The 16,078-nt window shown below is 40.1% G+C and overlaps 1 protein-coding gene across 1 annotated transcript in view; it reads right to left on the bottom strand.

The window, feature by feature from the left end:
- Positions 1–16,078, bottom strand: part of CUNH6orf118 (chromosome unknown C6orf118 homolog) — a 111,793-nt gene that overhangs the window by 28,450 nt on the left and 67,265 nt on the right. The window contains exons 5-7 of the mRNA XM_088472543.1: positions 12,580–12,704; positions 9,942–10,006; positions 1,683–1,879 (exon numbers count right to left, since the gene is read on the bottom strand). Of these exons, the coding sequence (XP_088328669.1) occupies positions 1,683–1,879; positions 9,942–10,006; positions 12,580–12,704 (387 nt within the window). The remainder of the gene's footprint in view (positions 1–1,682; positions 1,880–9,941; positions 10,007–12,579; positions 12,705–16,078) is intronic.

Below are 16,078 nucleotides of genomic sequence, written 5' to 3'. Positions count from 1 at the left end.
TGGCCTTTATTTCATAATTGTGGGGCCAATATTACTCTTTCATGAATTAAGATGCCTAATGCGCATAACATTTTAGCTAGATGTGTCAGACAAATCAGCGCACAAAAAGAACATTTAAGGCTGAAACTTCACAAATTTCTGAGGAGAGTCTAAGAATACCCACGAGTGCTGTGTGAGAGTCTGACATTTATGACACTAAAATCTCAGAGAAGTCTCTTTCCACCATTTCGGAACTATCTTCAAATGTGAATAGTCATAAAAGTAATGACGATGATGGTTTAGACATAGAAATTGAGAATGCTACACTAGAAGTGCAACTGGATGAGGGGGATAATTGTATATATGACACTAGTTGAAAAAATTCAGGAGTATGATGTTGTTTTTGTCAAAGGAAGTCAGCCATCAGTGGTACTTCATGCTAGTTATAAGAAGAAGCGCATTGTCATGCCTAGGCAAAACATAAATAAAACAAACCTCTTCCATGTGGACATATTTTTACCCAACCCCTGACAACATTTGTCAAGGCATATGTACCATTTGTTGTACCAAAGTAATTCAAGGTAGGGCTGATAACCATATAGGCACCCCCTCCATGTTATGTCATTTGCAGCAAATTCATTCAAGTTCATCAAAATCTGGAAAATCATACATAATAACAAGCAGTCCAGCATCAGCTACCAGAAGCATGGTTCCATTGATCCCAGCACATGCAATCTCTGCTTTCAACACCTTCATCATCAACCTCCTCATTAGTGATTGGAGGTTGTCCTACATTCACTTTGCAAAGGCAAACTGAGTCCTCCCTTATCCAGGATTCCCCTAGAAGAATCCTTGCATGCTAGGGCAGCTGCTGCTGGTGATGAATCTTCAACATCCACTATCAAAGTTGAATTTTAAATACTGTTATTATATTTTTTCTATACCTTTCCTATACCTTTAATTTGAAGAATAAAATCAATTGAAAAAATGTTGCTTATTAAATTTAATAAGGGAGCATGACTAGTTATTTTGTTATACGGGAACACTGCTACTTATTTATTTCAGATGGAGGTACTTTTTATACTTTTACTAATAATGGGGACACTATGTTTTAAAATACTAAAGGGGTATGAGTACTTAATTAACCTGAAACTGGGATACCAGAAGGAGCCCAGTGCTTAACAGCATTGGGCAGGGCCTCTTTAGGGGCTCAATCATTTTTTACCTAACAGTTCTGCTCCTAGGGCCAAGGCTGTATGCTAGGTTGCACTCGGCTCTTATCAGTTTTGCTGGTGTGGGGTTTGCAAACCACATCAAACTGGAGAATAGCAAATTTTCCCTAACAGGTGAAGTATTTCTTAATTATTTTAGATTACTTATATATGTCTATTAAATAATATGTAAATGGTCCACAGAGGGTTCATGCATTTTTAGTAAATATATTTAATTATGAACCCTTTAGAATATTAAAAGTTATAGAGGATAAACAAGTTTTACATAGGCACAAAAACTTATACCAAACGCAGAATGCCAAAGTACCTTCTAATTTCCGTATCAACAATAGAGGGTAATTATTCCTTATTATGCTTATGTGCACTTACTGAATAATGAACTTCTGAATCAATATGCATCAATTGTAAATATATTAAGCAAAGGGACATACATGACCAATAATTATATTTGTACATTGTAAATAAAATTACCTTTACATCTTTCATACATTGTTCTGTTGCTTCAGCATTTAGTGCATGGGTCATGTTTTTCCTTATTTCTTGCTCTAGAGCATTCACTTCCAATGATGCTGCTAATACTTCTCTTCTCTTCAATACAAATAGCTCTTTCTCTTTTGGACAATAGGGATCCTTGGATGATTCTTCCTCAGGTGAATGTACTAGAAGCTCTGTCGACAACACATAAGCTAGTTAATTATTTATTCAGAAGAAAATATATTTCTAAAATCTCAAACATTATTTTTATTCTACTACAAATCTCATGATTTTTTTACTATAAGGGGGTATGTACAGTTAAGTTTCTTATTACAGAAACTTACATGTACTTACTCCTGGATGGGTGGTCCTAAGTAAGTAACTGATAAAGAATGCCGATAAATATTTTTTCAGTGGTACAGCGTACCAGTCATAACAACTTACTTGCACCACTGGTCCCCATATTACAAAGTCAACGGTTTTGTAATTATATGAATTGTGGCCAGGCTCTGTTATGTGGCAAGGCTATATAGACTTGAATCTAAGGAGACTGAATTGCCTGCGGCAGCAGGATCTTTCTTGTTTTGTAGCTTTACAACATGTTTCCGTTATAACCAGAATGACAGGATGGTAGGTTTACCACTCATCTGGAATTCTCCCGAACAGTCCGGAAATGGCAAGATCTTTCTGTCCAGAAGCTTGCTCATCCTGGAAAAGTAGTGTCTGGATTTTTTTAGCGCCTCCATGCAGCTCTCCTGTCAATCTCCATCTGCCCATGGCATGCCTCCTGTCCCTGCTCTGCCCACTTCCAGAGTCTGTGATGAGCCAGTGCCAGTTAGAGAGCAAAGCCTGTCTGAAGTGAAATCACTAGTGGGATCACAGGACTGGAGAGACACATCAGGACTCACTCACTGTTCAGATCCTCATCACAACAGAAGTACTGCAAGTGCGGTAGCCTGCAGAAGGAAGAATAACCAGGAGTGACACTAGCGGCAGTGCAGGTGCATTGCTCCAGGGCACGCCACAATCAAAGGGCCCACAGGTCAGCCAAGTACTAATGCGCCAGACTGACTCATTACAAATTTATCTTACATTTGAAAAGCCTAGCCAACGTGATCACAAAATTTGCAATATTTTGGAACTAACATTGCCTGTATTCAATGGAATTATAGTTTGAATAGTAAGTGAGTGCTGAGTTTGTGTGATATTTTTATGTAGATGGAGTGGTCACATACCAAGGGCACCCCAGATGGTTGAGTGCCGTGGATTAAGCCTATCATTTATTTAAATTTTGTGGTCACACTGGCTAGGGCACCCTGCTTTTCAAATGTAAGATAAACTTTTTCAGTTCATACCCAGGTGAATATTAACTGATATCCCTGGGTGTGATCCTCTCTCTTTAACCCAGGAGCCATACTCATTTTTAAAATTAGCATGCTGGCTTGAGCCAAATGTGGCAGAGCAAAAATCATATATCTGTGAGTCAGTGTAGGGACTGGTCAGATGGGAAGAGCGTAAAGTGGTTGGTCAGCTTGACAAATTATTACAATATTTTGGAACTAACATTCTCTGTATTCAAAGGAATTGCAGTCTGAAAAGTAAGTGAGTGCCGAGTTTGTATGATATTTTTATGTAGATGGAGTGGTCACATACCAAGGGCACCCCAGATGGTTGAGTGCCATGGATTTAGCCTGTCAATATATATATATATATATATATATATATAAGTCCCAATAGATCGGCACGTCTATACCTCCATTTAGATGTTCGCCTGGGTGCTCGATGAGAGATAATATAATATAAAGCACACAAATAAACGACACTCTGCTGGTCTGATACAAACTAGATACATTTTTGTATCTCCTTGAAAACTGGCAAATAAAGCCCGAAACGTTTGATAACCTTTTTGGCTGCTTGAGTGCAGTTATCTAGTTTGTATCAGACCAGCAGAGTGCCATTTATTTGCGTGCTATATATATATATATATATATATATATATATATATATATACATACATACAGTCAGGTCCATAAATATTTGGACATTTGCAGAATTTTCAGATTTTGGCCTTTATTCGCCACCACAATGAATTTTGACAAGAAACAAACAAGATGTGCTTTAACTGCAGACTTTCAGATTTAATTTGAGGGTAATTACATCCATATCAGGTGAACGGTGTAGGAATTACAACGGTTTCTATATGTGCCTCCCACTTTTTAAGGGGCCAAAAGTAATGGGACTATCAACTCAAAAGCCATTTCATGGACAGGTGTGGGCTATTCCCTCGTTATTTCATTATCAATTAAGCAGGTAAAAGGTTGGAGTTGATTCTAGGTGTGACATTTGCATTTGGAATCAGTTGCTGTCAACTCTCAATATGAGATCCAAAGAGCTGTCACTATCAGTGAAGCAAGCCATCATTAGGCTGAAAAATCAAAACAAACCCATCAGTGAGTTAGCAAAAACATTATGTGTGGCCAAATCAACTGTTTGGAACATTTTTAAAAAGAAAGAACGCACCAGAGAGCTCAGCAACACCTAAAGACCTGGAGGAATAGGGAAAACAACTGTGGTGGATGACAAAAGAATTAATTCCCTGGTGAAGAAAAATCCCTTCACAACAGTTGGCCAAATCAAGAACACTCTCCAAGAGGTAGATGTATATGTGTCAAAGTCAACAATCAAGAAACAACTTCACAATAGTGAATATAGAGGGTTTACCACAAGATGCAAACCATTGGTGAGCCACAAAAATAGGAAGACCAGATTAGAGTTTGCCAAACATCATCTAAAAAAGCCATTACAGTTCTGGAACAACATCCTATGGACAGATGAGACAAAGATCAACTTGTACCAGAGTGATGGGAAGAGAAGAGAAGGAAAGGAACTGCTCATGATCCAAAACATACCACCTCATCAGTGAAGCATGGTGGTGGTAGTGTCATGGCGTGGGCATGTATGGCTGCCAATGGAACTGGTTCCCTTGTATTTATTGATGATGTGACTGCTGACAAAAGCAGCAGAATGAATTCTGAAGTGTTTCGGGCAATATTATATGCTCATATTCAGTCAAATGCTTCAGAACTCATTGAACGGCGCTTCACAGTGCAGATGGACAATGACCCGAATCATACTGCAAAAGCAACCAAAGAGTTTTTTAAGGCTAAAAAGTGGAATGTTATGCAATGGCCAAGTCAGTCCCCTGACCTGAATCCGATTGAGCATGCATTTCACTTGATGAAGACAAAACTGAAGGGAAAATGCCCCAAGAACAAGCAGGAACTGAAGACATTTGCAGTAGAGGCCTGGCAGAGCATCACCAGTGATGAAACCCAGCATCTGGTGATGTCTATGCGTTCCAGACTTCAGGCTGTAATTGCCTGCAAAGGATTTGCAACAAAGTATTAAAAAGTGAAAGTTAGATTTAGGATTGTTTCGTTTGTCCCATTACTTTTGGCCCCTTAAAAAGTGTGAGACACATATAGAAACCGTTGTAATTCCTACACCGTTCACCTGATTTGGATGTAATTACCCTCAAATTAAATCTGAAAGTCTGCAGTTAAATCACATCTTGTTTGTTTCATTTCAAAGCCATTGTGGTGGTGAATAGTGGCCAAAATATGACAATTCTGTCAATGTCCCAATATTTATGGACCTGACTGTATATTATATTTATTTATACATTATTGTGAGTGTTTAAACACGGTGAGTGCTGAGTTTTCTGATTTTATTTATTTAAGCAATGTGGTCCCAAGCCACTTGCACCCCATTTCTGGGAATGGCGAGTGCAGGTCTCCACCCCAGATCTGGGGGTGGTGAGTGCAGTGGATGTCTGACTTTGTTTATGTGGTTAATTTTTTTAATTAACCTTTTGTGACCATAGCTTTTTCATGCACCCCATGTGCAAACTCGTTTATAATAACCTGTGTCAGCTGCCTTTTTGGTAGTATGATAGAAGCTATGTTTGGTGACTGCCTTGCCTTTTAAAATCCATTAGCTGGCAGGTGAGCTTTAAACCAGGTACATTTTTTCAGTTTAAACTATGTGATAGTAGCTACCAGGGTTCCATCAGTGTGATAGATAGTGTAGGACCTGCAGAGAAGTGGGGTCCAGTGATGTGGGCTGCAGGCTTAAATGCATTGATCAATCCATGAACCAAAAACCCCATTATTTATTTATACATTATTGTGAGTGTTTAAACACAGTGAGTGCTGAGTTTTCTGATTTTATATATATATATATATATATATATATATATATATATATATATATATATATTTTGAACAACTTCCAACTGTCCTGTTTGTCATGCACTTTACCACTGTCTCTTGTCGAAGTCAAAAATTTTATAATACACTTATATCTTATTTCCCAGACTTTAACATTAACTGGCATATTCTCATGGCATATTTCAAAGAGCCATAACCTGTGTGTATTTCTTTGATCTATACACATACAACTTTCTTCAAAGGAACCTTATTCCATTCTATTGACTCCATGTTGTTAAGTAACAAATTCCAAGGTTTCATAAACAATAAGGCTTGTTGATCCCCCCAGCAGACAGAGTGTCATAAAAGGTGGTATTTCTAATCATTAATAATCCTCCTTTGGTTGGTTGTGTTTGTATTGTAAATAAGCTTGTCATGCCTGGGGTCCACCAAAATATATGACCTCTTATCTGCTGATATCATGGCTCCTCTTTTGACCCATACTGGACAATAAACATGTCAGTTTATAATTACCAAAAGTACAATACTTTGATCCTGATTAGAACTGTATGCATACATCTATGCATACCAGTTTCTATTGGTCTAAGCAGTAAAAACCTGTTTCTTACACAATTACTAAACCTTACAATTAAAGCATATATCTAAACACCTGCTACTAAACATTTAACTTATACAGTATATTCAAACCTATTTAATCTATTTCTCACTTTAAAATATATATATATATATGTATATATATATATATATATATATATATATATATATATATATATATATATATACTCTCAGACACAGCCTGCTATTATACACACCCATAATTTAACTGTATAAATTAGGCTCCCCTGATCCAGAGAGTAGTAGCTGTATTCTACCAGTCATCTGGTGACGACTATACTCTGGATACAGGGAGCGCATGCCAACGTATGTATACTGGTTTGTAACTCTGACCTCTTTCTTGAACTATATTGCACCACTGTATAACTTGTGATAATAATGTTATATATACTTTTAATACAATATTTACTTTTGTGCGTTGGACCACAGAAACTGGTGTGTGTGTGTTCACTTGCTTTCACATGAGGTTATTATGCTGTGATATATATATATATTGCACTGTAATTCACATTGTATTTTGATATGAAGATAGCAACTATTATGCATACTGATGGTGTTACATTAAAGGAAGGTATTGCATATGCATCACACCTTGCATACACTGTGCATTCACATTATCGTATCGCCGTACGCAAGGTGCGTGCACATGGTGTCAACAGCCGTAGAGAGATTTAAATGGAATTTCACTCTCTCCATGGACTGAAATGCCCTGCATGTGAGGGAGAGGTTTGGGGGATAGAGCAAAGGTGAAAGGATGATGAGCACATGTGTGTGTCATCTGTAGTGTACCTAGGAAAGTCTGTGGGATAGCCAGCAGTTCCTGGAGCACTGGGCAAGCCCTTAGCATGGCATGGAGGTGGGTATGATGCAGAATTGTGCTCCCAAAATGTGTGCAACAGGGGACATGGCCTCATTAATCATAAAGCCACAGCCATTTTTCGGTTGTGCATCTTAGGCGAGCGAACAGTGTTGTGAGGTATGCTTATGTGCATGTGTTAGGGGCGGGGGTCACAGCATACTGTTGCACCGGAGCTCACAAATTGCTATGGTAAAACAATAATAGGAGGAGAGAAGAAGAACCTCTGTATGTATGGAGCCATTAGCCTGGGGAACCAGTGGGGGGAGGAATCAAATGGCTGGGAGCCCAGAAAGAAGTGGCTCCTAGTATTGGGGAAATTCACAGTGGAGGACATACAGCTTCCAACCCAGCCCATTGGAGGGAAAGCCTTCCCATAGAGGCAGAGTGCATGCTCCCCAGCCCGGCCCAGGGATACACACAGGCAGGCAGCCAGGCACTCCTCCTCTGCTGCCTGTAATAATATACAAGGCTGCCTGCAGATGAGATGAGACCTCGGTGTCCAAGTCCAGCCTGGCTCCCACTGCAAGCACTCACTAGGCAGGGGAATAATGACGGCCAACCCAGGAAAAAAAAGCCTAGCAGTGACCAGTGCTGTCCCTGTTATTTATCACAGCCATAGTCAGTATCTGGTCTGAGATTTTTATATTGCACATTCTTACGCATACATCAGGGAAGTGATGAAAAACAGGGAAGGGGTTTGTAAAAGTATTAGCTTAAAGGTTACAGATGCATTTGCAGCAAAAGACGCAAGGAATTTGGTGACTGTGTCCAACTCAGAATCAGGCTCTATAAGGAGGTATCCCAACCCTCTAGACAGACCCCACCCCCTCAAAAGACCCCACCCCCATTAGGGCTTCTTCCGTAAATATCCCGGGCTGATTTTCCATCCCAATCCAATCCCGGTGAGGTAATATATGGGATGTAAATGCAGTACTTGTCTTGTGTCAGTCACGAGGGGCGAATGCTGCATGTGGTGTATTGGGATTGTTAAAATACACAGGTATTGAGGGTGGGGGTCTGTGTCAGGTAGTATGGGGGATGTAAATGCACTACGTGTCTTGTGTCAGTCTGGGGGGGATGCTGCATGTGATACAAGTCTGTTGCCATAAATCCATTGTTATGTCTTTATTAGTGTTGTAAGAAAATGGCCTGAAATCTGTGAAATAAAATGATTGTAAATCCACCTCATTACCATATAAGCAGGGGCATATTTATAATGGGTGCAGGCTGTGTGGTCCAGGGGGGACCTGCACCGCACACCCTGCACCCATACTTTTTTTTTCATACTTACCTCTCCGATGTCCCATGGAGTAGAGCTGCTAAAAATGCCGGCAAAGTGCTCACTGCGGCCATTTGCCCGGCGTTTTGCACATGTGCAGTTAGAAATCACAGGGAAAACGGCAGGTGAGACATTTTTTCTCAGTGAATCGCACATGCGCAGTAGACTCTGGGCACATTCTAGTGCCCAGAGTCTACTGCTGATGTCAGTTTGCTGACAGCAGCCGGGAAGAGAGGAGGGGGACCCGGATGGTGAGTGAACACGGGCCCCCTCCTCTCTTAATTCGCCCCTGCATATAAGGGTGCTCCCTGAAGAACTACACCTGAAATCAGTGTACTTGATATTTAGTACTGTGAATATTGTTGTGCAAATTGATAATGAACATCTGTTTTTCCCATTATACAGTACATTAGTCTTAGTCATTATTTTATAGTTATCCCTCCCAATCACAACACATCTGTACACACAATAGTTGCAGAGCTGCCACCATTGATCTGTAGAGGCAGGATACCCTTGGCGGCAGCAACTCTGCTATCTAGAACAGAATGACATGTGTGCAGGTCCACTCCTTTTTTTTTTACCTACTGTGGTTTTGTCCATGTGTCCTGGTCATATCCCATCTGGGAATCTGAAAATAAAATGGTGGTAACCCTAGATGAGGGGCCAGTTTAATCACTGAAAGGATACATTAATTTATCTCCCATTTGCCTATCTTTCTCATGGCAGAAGTGGAAAAATAGGAAAATACTATCTGGTGGGTCTTGGTTACATAGTAGGTGGGACAATGACTTTATGCAGCCCAGCCCACCCCAGTGAACACCTCAGGCTAAATGTATGTGCATACAATTTTCAGCCGCTGCGGGGATCTCTGCGAATCTCCCTGTATTTTTATAGTGGGAATCATTTTAAAGGTTAAACCAGGTTAGTTTAGCCTTTAAAAGGATTGCCACTTTAAATATACTGGGAGACTGTCATAAATCACAACAGCGGCTGAAGATCTGAAGCTATTACTTTTAGCCCCTAGTAGCAGTGGCTTGATGTTGTAATTGCATCATCACACCCTGACCTTACACAAACATGTGGTCCATATATATAAACATCATTGAAACAAAGCATGTATATTTTGCAAATTGCATATAGGGCATACAGAACATCTGCTAATGACAGAGAACAATGATCCTTATGTAATACTTCACTAATAAAAAAAACTGTTTGTTCCAGTGAAGCTATCACTTTATATCAACATTTGCTTTCTTTTAAAAAAAAATACTTACCTTTCTTTGTACCTGTGTCATTGTTGGATGTGTTTGTCAATTCAGTCTTCAAACTATTTCTAAGTCTAAAAATATGGAGTAAAAATATAGTTACAGTTCTGACAAAACAATCATGGCTTCTTCAATCTATCAGTAATCATAGGAAAGTAAATCAGGATGTATGTATTACTGCTAATCAACATGGTCACAGGTTAGTGTATTAACTATTAACACAGGGCTTCAGCACTATTCTTGGGTACCTTCCATTCACTGTTTCATAAATCTGCAAAATTACTCGTCTTACTGATGATCTACAAATGTATTTCACTGTATTAAGAAAAAGTGATATATTCAAAGCAATGTTCTCCTCAATTCATATTACACTAGTGCAGTGGTGCTTCAGTTCAAATCTATTCCAAACTTACATAAAAATTTGAGATGAGCAGTTCGGTTTTGGCTCGAATCTTCCCGGCTATTTCTTATCTCAGTACGAGGAAAACCTCATCTTTCATGGATAAAAACCATTAACAATTAATTTAATGTTATTGAAATATCAATCTATCCCCCTAGACAACACACCCACTTTGGGAACCACTGGCTGGAGACATGAGGCTACTTCATGCATTTTTGTTAACAGAGAAATGAGAAATGATAATCAGCTCAGATAACACAACTAAACATGATGTTCTTTCAAATTTGGTAAATATGGCACAGCATTAAGCATTGCTGTTGGAGCCCGAGTAGGGTTCTATCTATATGGAGTTTGTCTGGTCTTTCTGAGGATGTCTGGGTATCCCTATGGTGCTGTAATTGCTCTCATGGTCCACAAACATATTGGTAAATTACTTGGCTTATTACTAAATTGAAATCCAGTGTGTTTGGGTCTGAGGTGGGAGTAAAGCAAAAAAGAGCAAGTAACTTTGCACTTTCGCAAACCCATGCTGCCCTGCATTTGGGGCAGATGTAAGCGGTACAGAGAGATGTAGATTTGGGAGGGGTGTGTCCAAACTGAAAGATAAATTGCAGTGGAAAAATAAATCTCTCCAGCATTTGAGGGCTACATGCAAAAGCAGCCAGTATTTACCCCACATGCAACACAAATATATAAATTTGCACCCTTGCATTTTAATTTTGTTCCAGATACAAAGTTGTTTGCTCCCTCCTCAGAATCAGCCCCATTTGTGTGCTGATGCTAGAATAATAATTGTTAACTCTACTAGGACTGTATGTGAATCAACATTCTCTAAATCTGGGTACACACTAAACGATGTGTGTACCCAGCGATATCACCGATGATTCTAGCACCGACGGGCTGACATATCGGGCGGTCAGTACACACTGGGCAATCTGGTGCCCGACCACCCCGCACAGCGCTGCATGGAATCGTCAGCTGCATCGCCTGATGTTACATGCAGTACATAAGACCAGGCAATGAGGTTGACGACCCCATGGAAGCGCGCACTACACAATATAGTGCATACACACTACACATTTTTAACGATGTGTCGAAATTGTCAAAATCATTAAAGATATTGTGTAGTGTGTAGGGGCCTTAACAGTGCAACATTGTGCAATTTGTTTGTGCTATATAAATTGAGGATAATAATAAAACAAGTAAGGTAAAGTATTCTCTAGATTTTCCTTTTCAGTAGTTACTGCTCTTAACAATAAGAACAATATAATTATTCCAATTATTTTCACTACTATAGTTTTTCATTATTTTAACTCCTGCTGCTTTTCTCTCAATTTATGAAACATCTTTCTCATTAAAGCACTTCCTTTCCTTTAATTTTACTTCTATGTGGACTACAAAGGACCAAGGTGAGAATAGTGAGATGCCTTCATCTCGGAGGTAAGGGGGAGGGGCTACAGCAGATCAGGAAAAGAAGAATTTTACTGACTCTTTTTGAAGTTATTTTTCATTAAATGTTTCCTTATACTTGTACAGAAATATGTAAATTTGGTAAATTTATAAAAGGTGTGCCAGATATTATTTTAATTATTTTATAATGGCAAGAATATTTCAATTAATATAAGTCCAGTGTGTTTGATTTCATTAAGAAATGCCAATACAAGGTGGATGAAGACTAATCGACTGTGTTAATATAGTCTTAAAGAAATGTTTCGGTTTGAAGCTATGTGTAAGCATCGGCACTGTTTGTTATGCTGCACATTGGTTTTATTTGTTTTTTATTTGTGCGTTTCCTCTTATGCAATTACACTCACCTTATCATTTAAAATAATGATTCTGATTCTGAATCTCCCGCAATTCACACCCGATGCCGATGTTCACGTTAGTTGCAACTGCGCATGCAAAAGACGTTCTAAGAAATTGTTATGGGAGTGTCGCGGGTGTGTGCAAAGGGCTGCATTCACAGACACACAGCCACAGGCATAAGTGGCTATTTTCAGATGGAGAAACGGTATCTGCCATAAGCCTGGTGCAATCTTTGATGTTACGACCGATTAGGGTATACAAGGATGCAACAATCGGTATTACAGCATGCATCTTAGTCCTTGCACATTCAGCCATGCACGGATTTACAAAAGGGAAGGAGTTTATAGTCCATATGCATGAATTCGCAGATGGGTGACCGGCAATACACGCTGCTGCCTTCCCTGTGCATGCAACTTAGAATCAGGCCCCAGATGTACTCACTGGTCATTATGCTCCAAGGCAATCAGAGCTTTCTGCTCAAACTTCCTCACAGTCTGCACCGCTTCATCTATATCTTTTGATCTCACAGGTCTTTTCTTCATGACGAATATTTCTGTCATTAAAACCTGTTGAAAATCGAAAAAATATTAACAAAAACACCTTAACCACCACTTCACAATATGTTCCTTGTTCCCTTCTCCCCCCATGATGACAGTCCTTTAACATTTACTCGTGGTATTTTTTGTTTAATTCACCAAAATATATTTCATATTGCTTTGGATGAATTTATTACTTATTTTGCTAGCATATTGGTAGAAATGTCTTATTTATTAAGTCTATAAGTAACAAAGAAGGACTACTGCACAGGTCTGTACCTACAACCACCGCTTCAATATATTTATGTACTTTAATATTTTACTGGGGGTGCGCTACCTACTTCCAATTTACATATTTAAAGAAAAAAGGGGAAAGGAGTAGTGTTATGGTGCACTAGCCGATAAATTATACAGTAAGAACATAAAAAATAGCCTTTATTAGATATTCATTATAATGCGGTTCCCCTAGGGAGTTGTTAAAATGGCAAAGTATTTAAAAAAATATATAATTAGAAAAAAGAAAAATAAAGTTTAAAAAGATGTGCCAGGGGTCTAATCGCACATTGGTTGATGTCACGTTGTTCAAGTCATTTTTTGAATATCCTAAATTAGTAATTGATATGGTGATTATGTAAGAGCGGGTGTAAAGCCCAAATCAATTGTCTCTTTGTTCTATAGAGTTCCTTATTATTAAACATTCAATTAAAATAACTGTTTATTGTCTGTTTTTATAATTTAGTTTAATCACTTAATTGAGCAGACTCATAGGCAAACGCAGGGGGGGGGTTCCGGTTGCCTCGAAACCCTTCTCCTCAGCCCATAATCACAATAGACATTGTAATAGAACTTTACTGCATGTTCTTCTCAGAATCACAAATTAAATAAATAGCACCCCCTGTTGATCTTTTAATATGTGTCAGCCAGTATTAAATACACCTGTGCACCAACTAGGAGATCTGGAAAACATCCACTGTTAGGGGTGCAATGCTGAAGACCATAAATAGAGTAAATGATTAATAAAGTATAATACACTGTTCAGTGTATAAGAAGACCAAAAAGTACATATATGCACAGGTTCTTCTGCTGCACCCCCAGACTCCCAGACTTGCTCCAATGCTCAGGAATGGAGCCCACATCTGAAATAAAAACATTTAGCTCAGACAGGATGGCCCTACTACCGCATCTAATGGCATACTGTGATCACTGGTCCTGTATATGCTGGAATTATGACACAATACACTTTGTATGACGTATATTAAAGCTGGATAAGTGCTAAGTATGTACTCTTCACGGACTGGCCACACTCACTCTAAAATCATGCATTCGGAAACCCCCCTCTAAAAATCCTGCATTTGCCACTGAGACTGTATTATCATGTGCACATATATCAAGTAGACATCTATAATGATATAGGGATTTTCACTCTATAGAGTGTTAAATGCTGAATTACAGAGGGCTAAATCCGTTGCAAAGTATTATGGATGTGTGTAAGGTAAGGTGGGCGTCCTTGTGTTGTGCTGTAATGGCATAGTGATCGCAGTGGATTAGCATATCTTCACAGTGAGACTGCATGCGTAATGGCAGTCGTGATCAAAGTTGCAATCTGTACAGAATCTGCACTATGGCCCTCATTCAGAGCCGTACGCTCTGAGCAGAGCGCACGCTCTGAATGAGGGCCGGGCTCCATTTTCATGGAGCGTCCTCCTGGACGCTCGTATAGCTGTGGGTCACCACCCACAGGCTATACGAGCGTGCTTTTTGATGGCCGCGATGGTCGAGACCATCGCGACCATCGAAATTGCGAGCCGGAGCCTGCGGTTGAGGTTTTCAACCGCAAGCTCCGGAGTGATTTTGGCTCTATCAGAGCCAAAATCACTCCCACTGACATCACTAGTGATGTCAGTGGGCCGGCTTCTGACGGGAGGCGTTCCCGTGGGAACGCCCCCGTCAGGGAGGCACGCCCCCGGCACGCCCACCAAAGGGGGCGTGCTGTCAATCAACATTGACAGCACGTCCCCTTTGATCGGACACAACGAGCGAAGGACTTTCCTTCGCTCGTTGCGTCTGGCGCATGCGCACGACGGAGCTCCCTCCGTCGTGCGCATGCTCAGTGCATAACATCGACCCACTTGCGAGCGGACAGCCGCTCGCGAGTGGGTCTGAATCAGGCCCTATATTCACTACAATAAGGCAGATTGTATTATCATATCTGTATGTGCATTTGAAATCACATCAGGATATTCACTGTATGAAGGGATAAGTCCTAAGTTGCTAAGGGAATCTCCCCTCTTTATTTTTCAGTTGAGTGATCTCACAGTAGTATAATAAATTAATGAAATCACTTTTAGTCTATTGCTACCTCCTGTATAATTGTAAAAGCTGTTCCGGCCATAAATTCCAACTCAATACGTTTTTTTGCACTATCTATTGTTATAGGTTCTGTTTTCCCAGTTATACAGTCCCAAAAAGAGTTACTGTGTATTACAAATGTTACAATATAATGTTGCACACTGTGATATTAGCTGTTATGTCTGTCAGTGAAAAGCTCACTGTGAATAAGGATATAGGGAAGTGACAGTGAATCCTTTAATAGGTTGTTACAGACTCAATTTTTTTCCCCATGTTTACAACTGCTAATTCGTCTTTCTATGTTGCTGATAATAAGGCTTATGTAGCCAATTGCAACTGCAATATGTTCTTTCATACATATTCTATTTCTAGAAAATTATCCTAGAATTCATTCATTGGCATAGTCTCTTACCATGGGATGCCGACCGTCAGCTTCCCGAATGTCAAATCCCGGCAGGATACTAATGACAGGCATCGAAAACCCGACACCTGTCATACCTACACTGGGAGCCCGATGCCGGCATACCAAATGAAGGTAAGCCGGGTGGCGGGCGCTGACAGCCGCGGGGGGGAGGGTTTGGTTAGGGGCTCCCGGGTGGGACTTAGGTTTAGGCACCCCCCTGTGAGGGATGGGGTTAGGCTAGGGGAAGGGGGTTTAGGTACCCCATAGGGAGGTTAGGGTTAGGTCCCCCGGGAGACTTAGGTTTAGGCTGCGGGGATGGGGGGGTTAGGTTTAGGCACTTAGGGGGAGGGTTAGGGTTAGGCACTAGGGGGGTTAGGGTTAGGCACCCCTAAGGGAGGGTTAGAGTTAGGGGGGATTAGGGTTAGTTATACTTACCTGAATCCCCTGTCTGGATTTTCACTCCTGTTGGTCTGCCGGCGTCAGGATTCGGTCATTCATATTGATTCCCTTATCACATATGGTATAATAGCAGTGGATTTTTAATCAATTATTACAGATTTCATTTAATCAGGTGTGTGTGTGCAGCTGGTATCTGACTTTGCATGCTGCTAATCAGGAAGCTTATAATGCTTCTGCAATATGTTGGTTCATA

This window comes from Taudactylus pleione, unplaced genomic scaffold, assembly GCF_031769625.1.
Source record: "Taudactylus pleione unplaced genomic scaffold, aTauple2 ptg000125l, whole genome shotgun sequence".
Taxonomy (NCBI): Eukaryota; Metazoa; Chordata; class Amphibia; order Anura; family Myobatrachidae; genus Taudactylus; species Taudactylus pleione.
The sequence above is the reverse complement of the archived record's forward strand: the minus strand, read 5'-3'. Positions and strand labels throughout refer to the sequence as shown.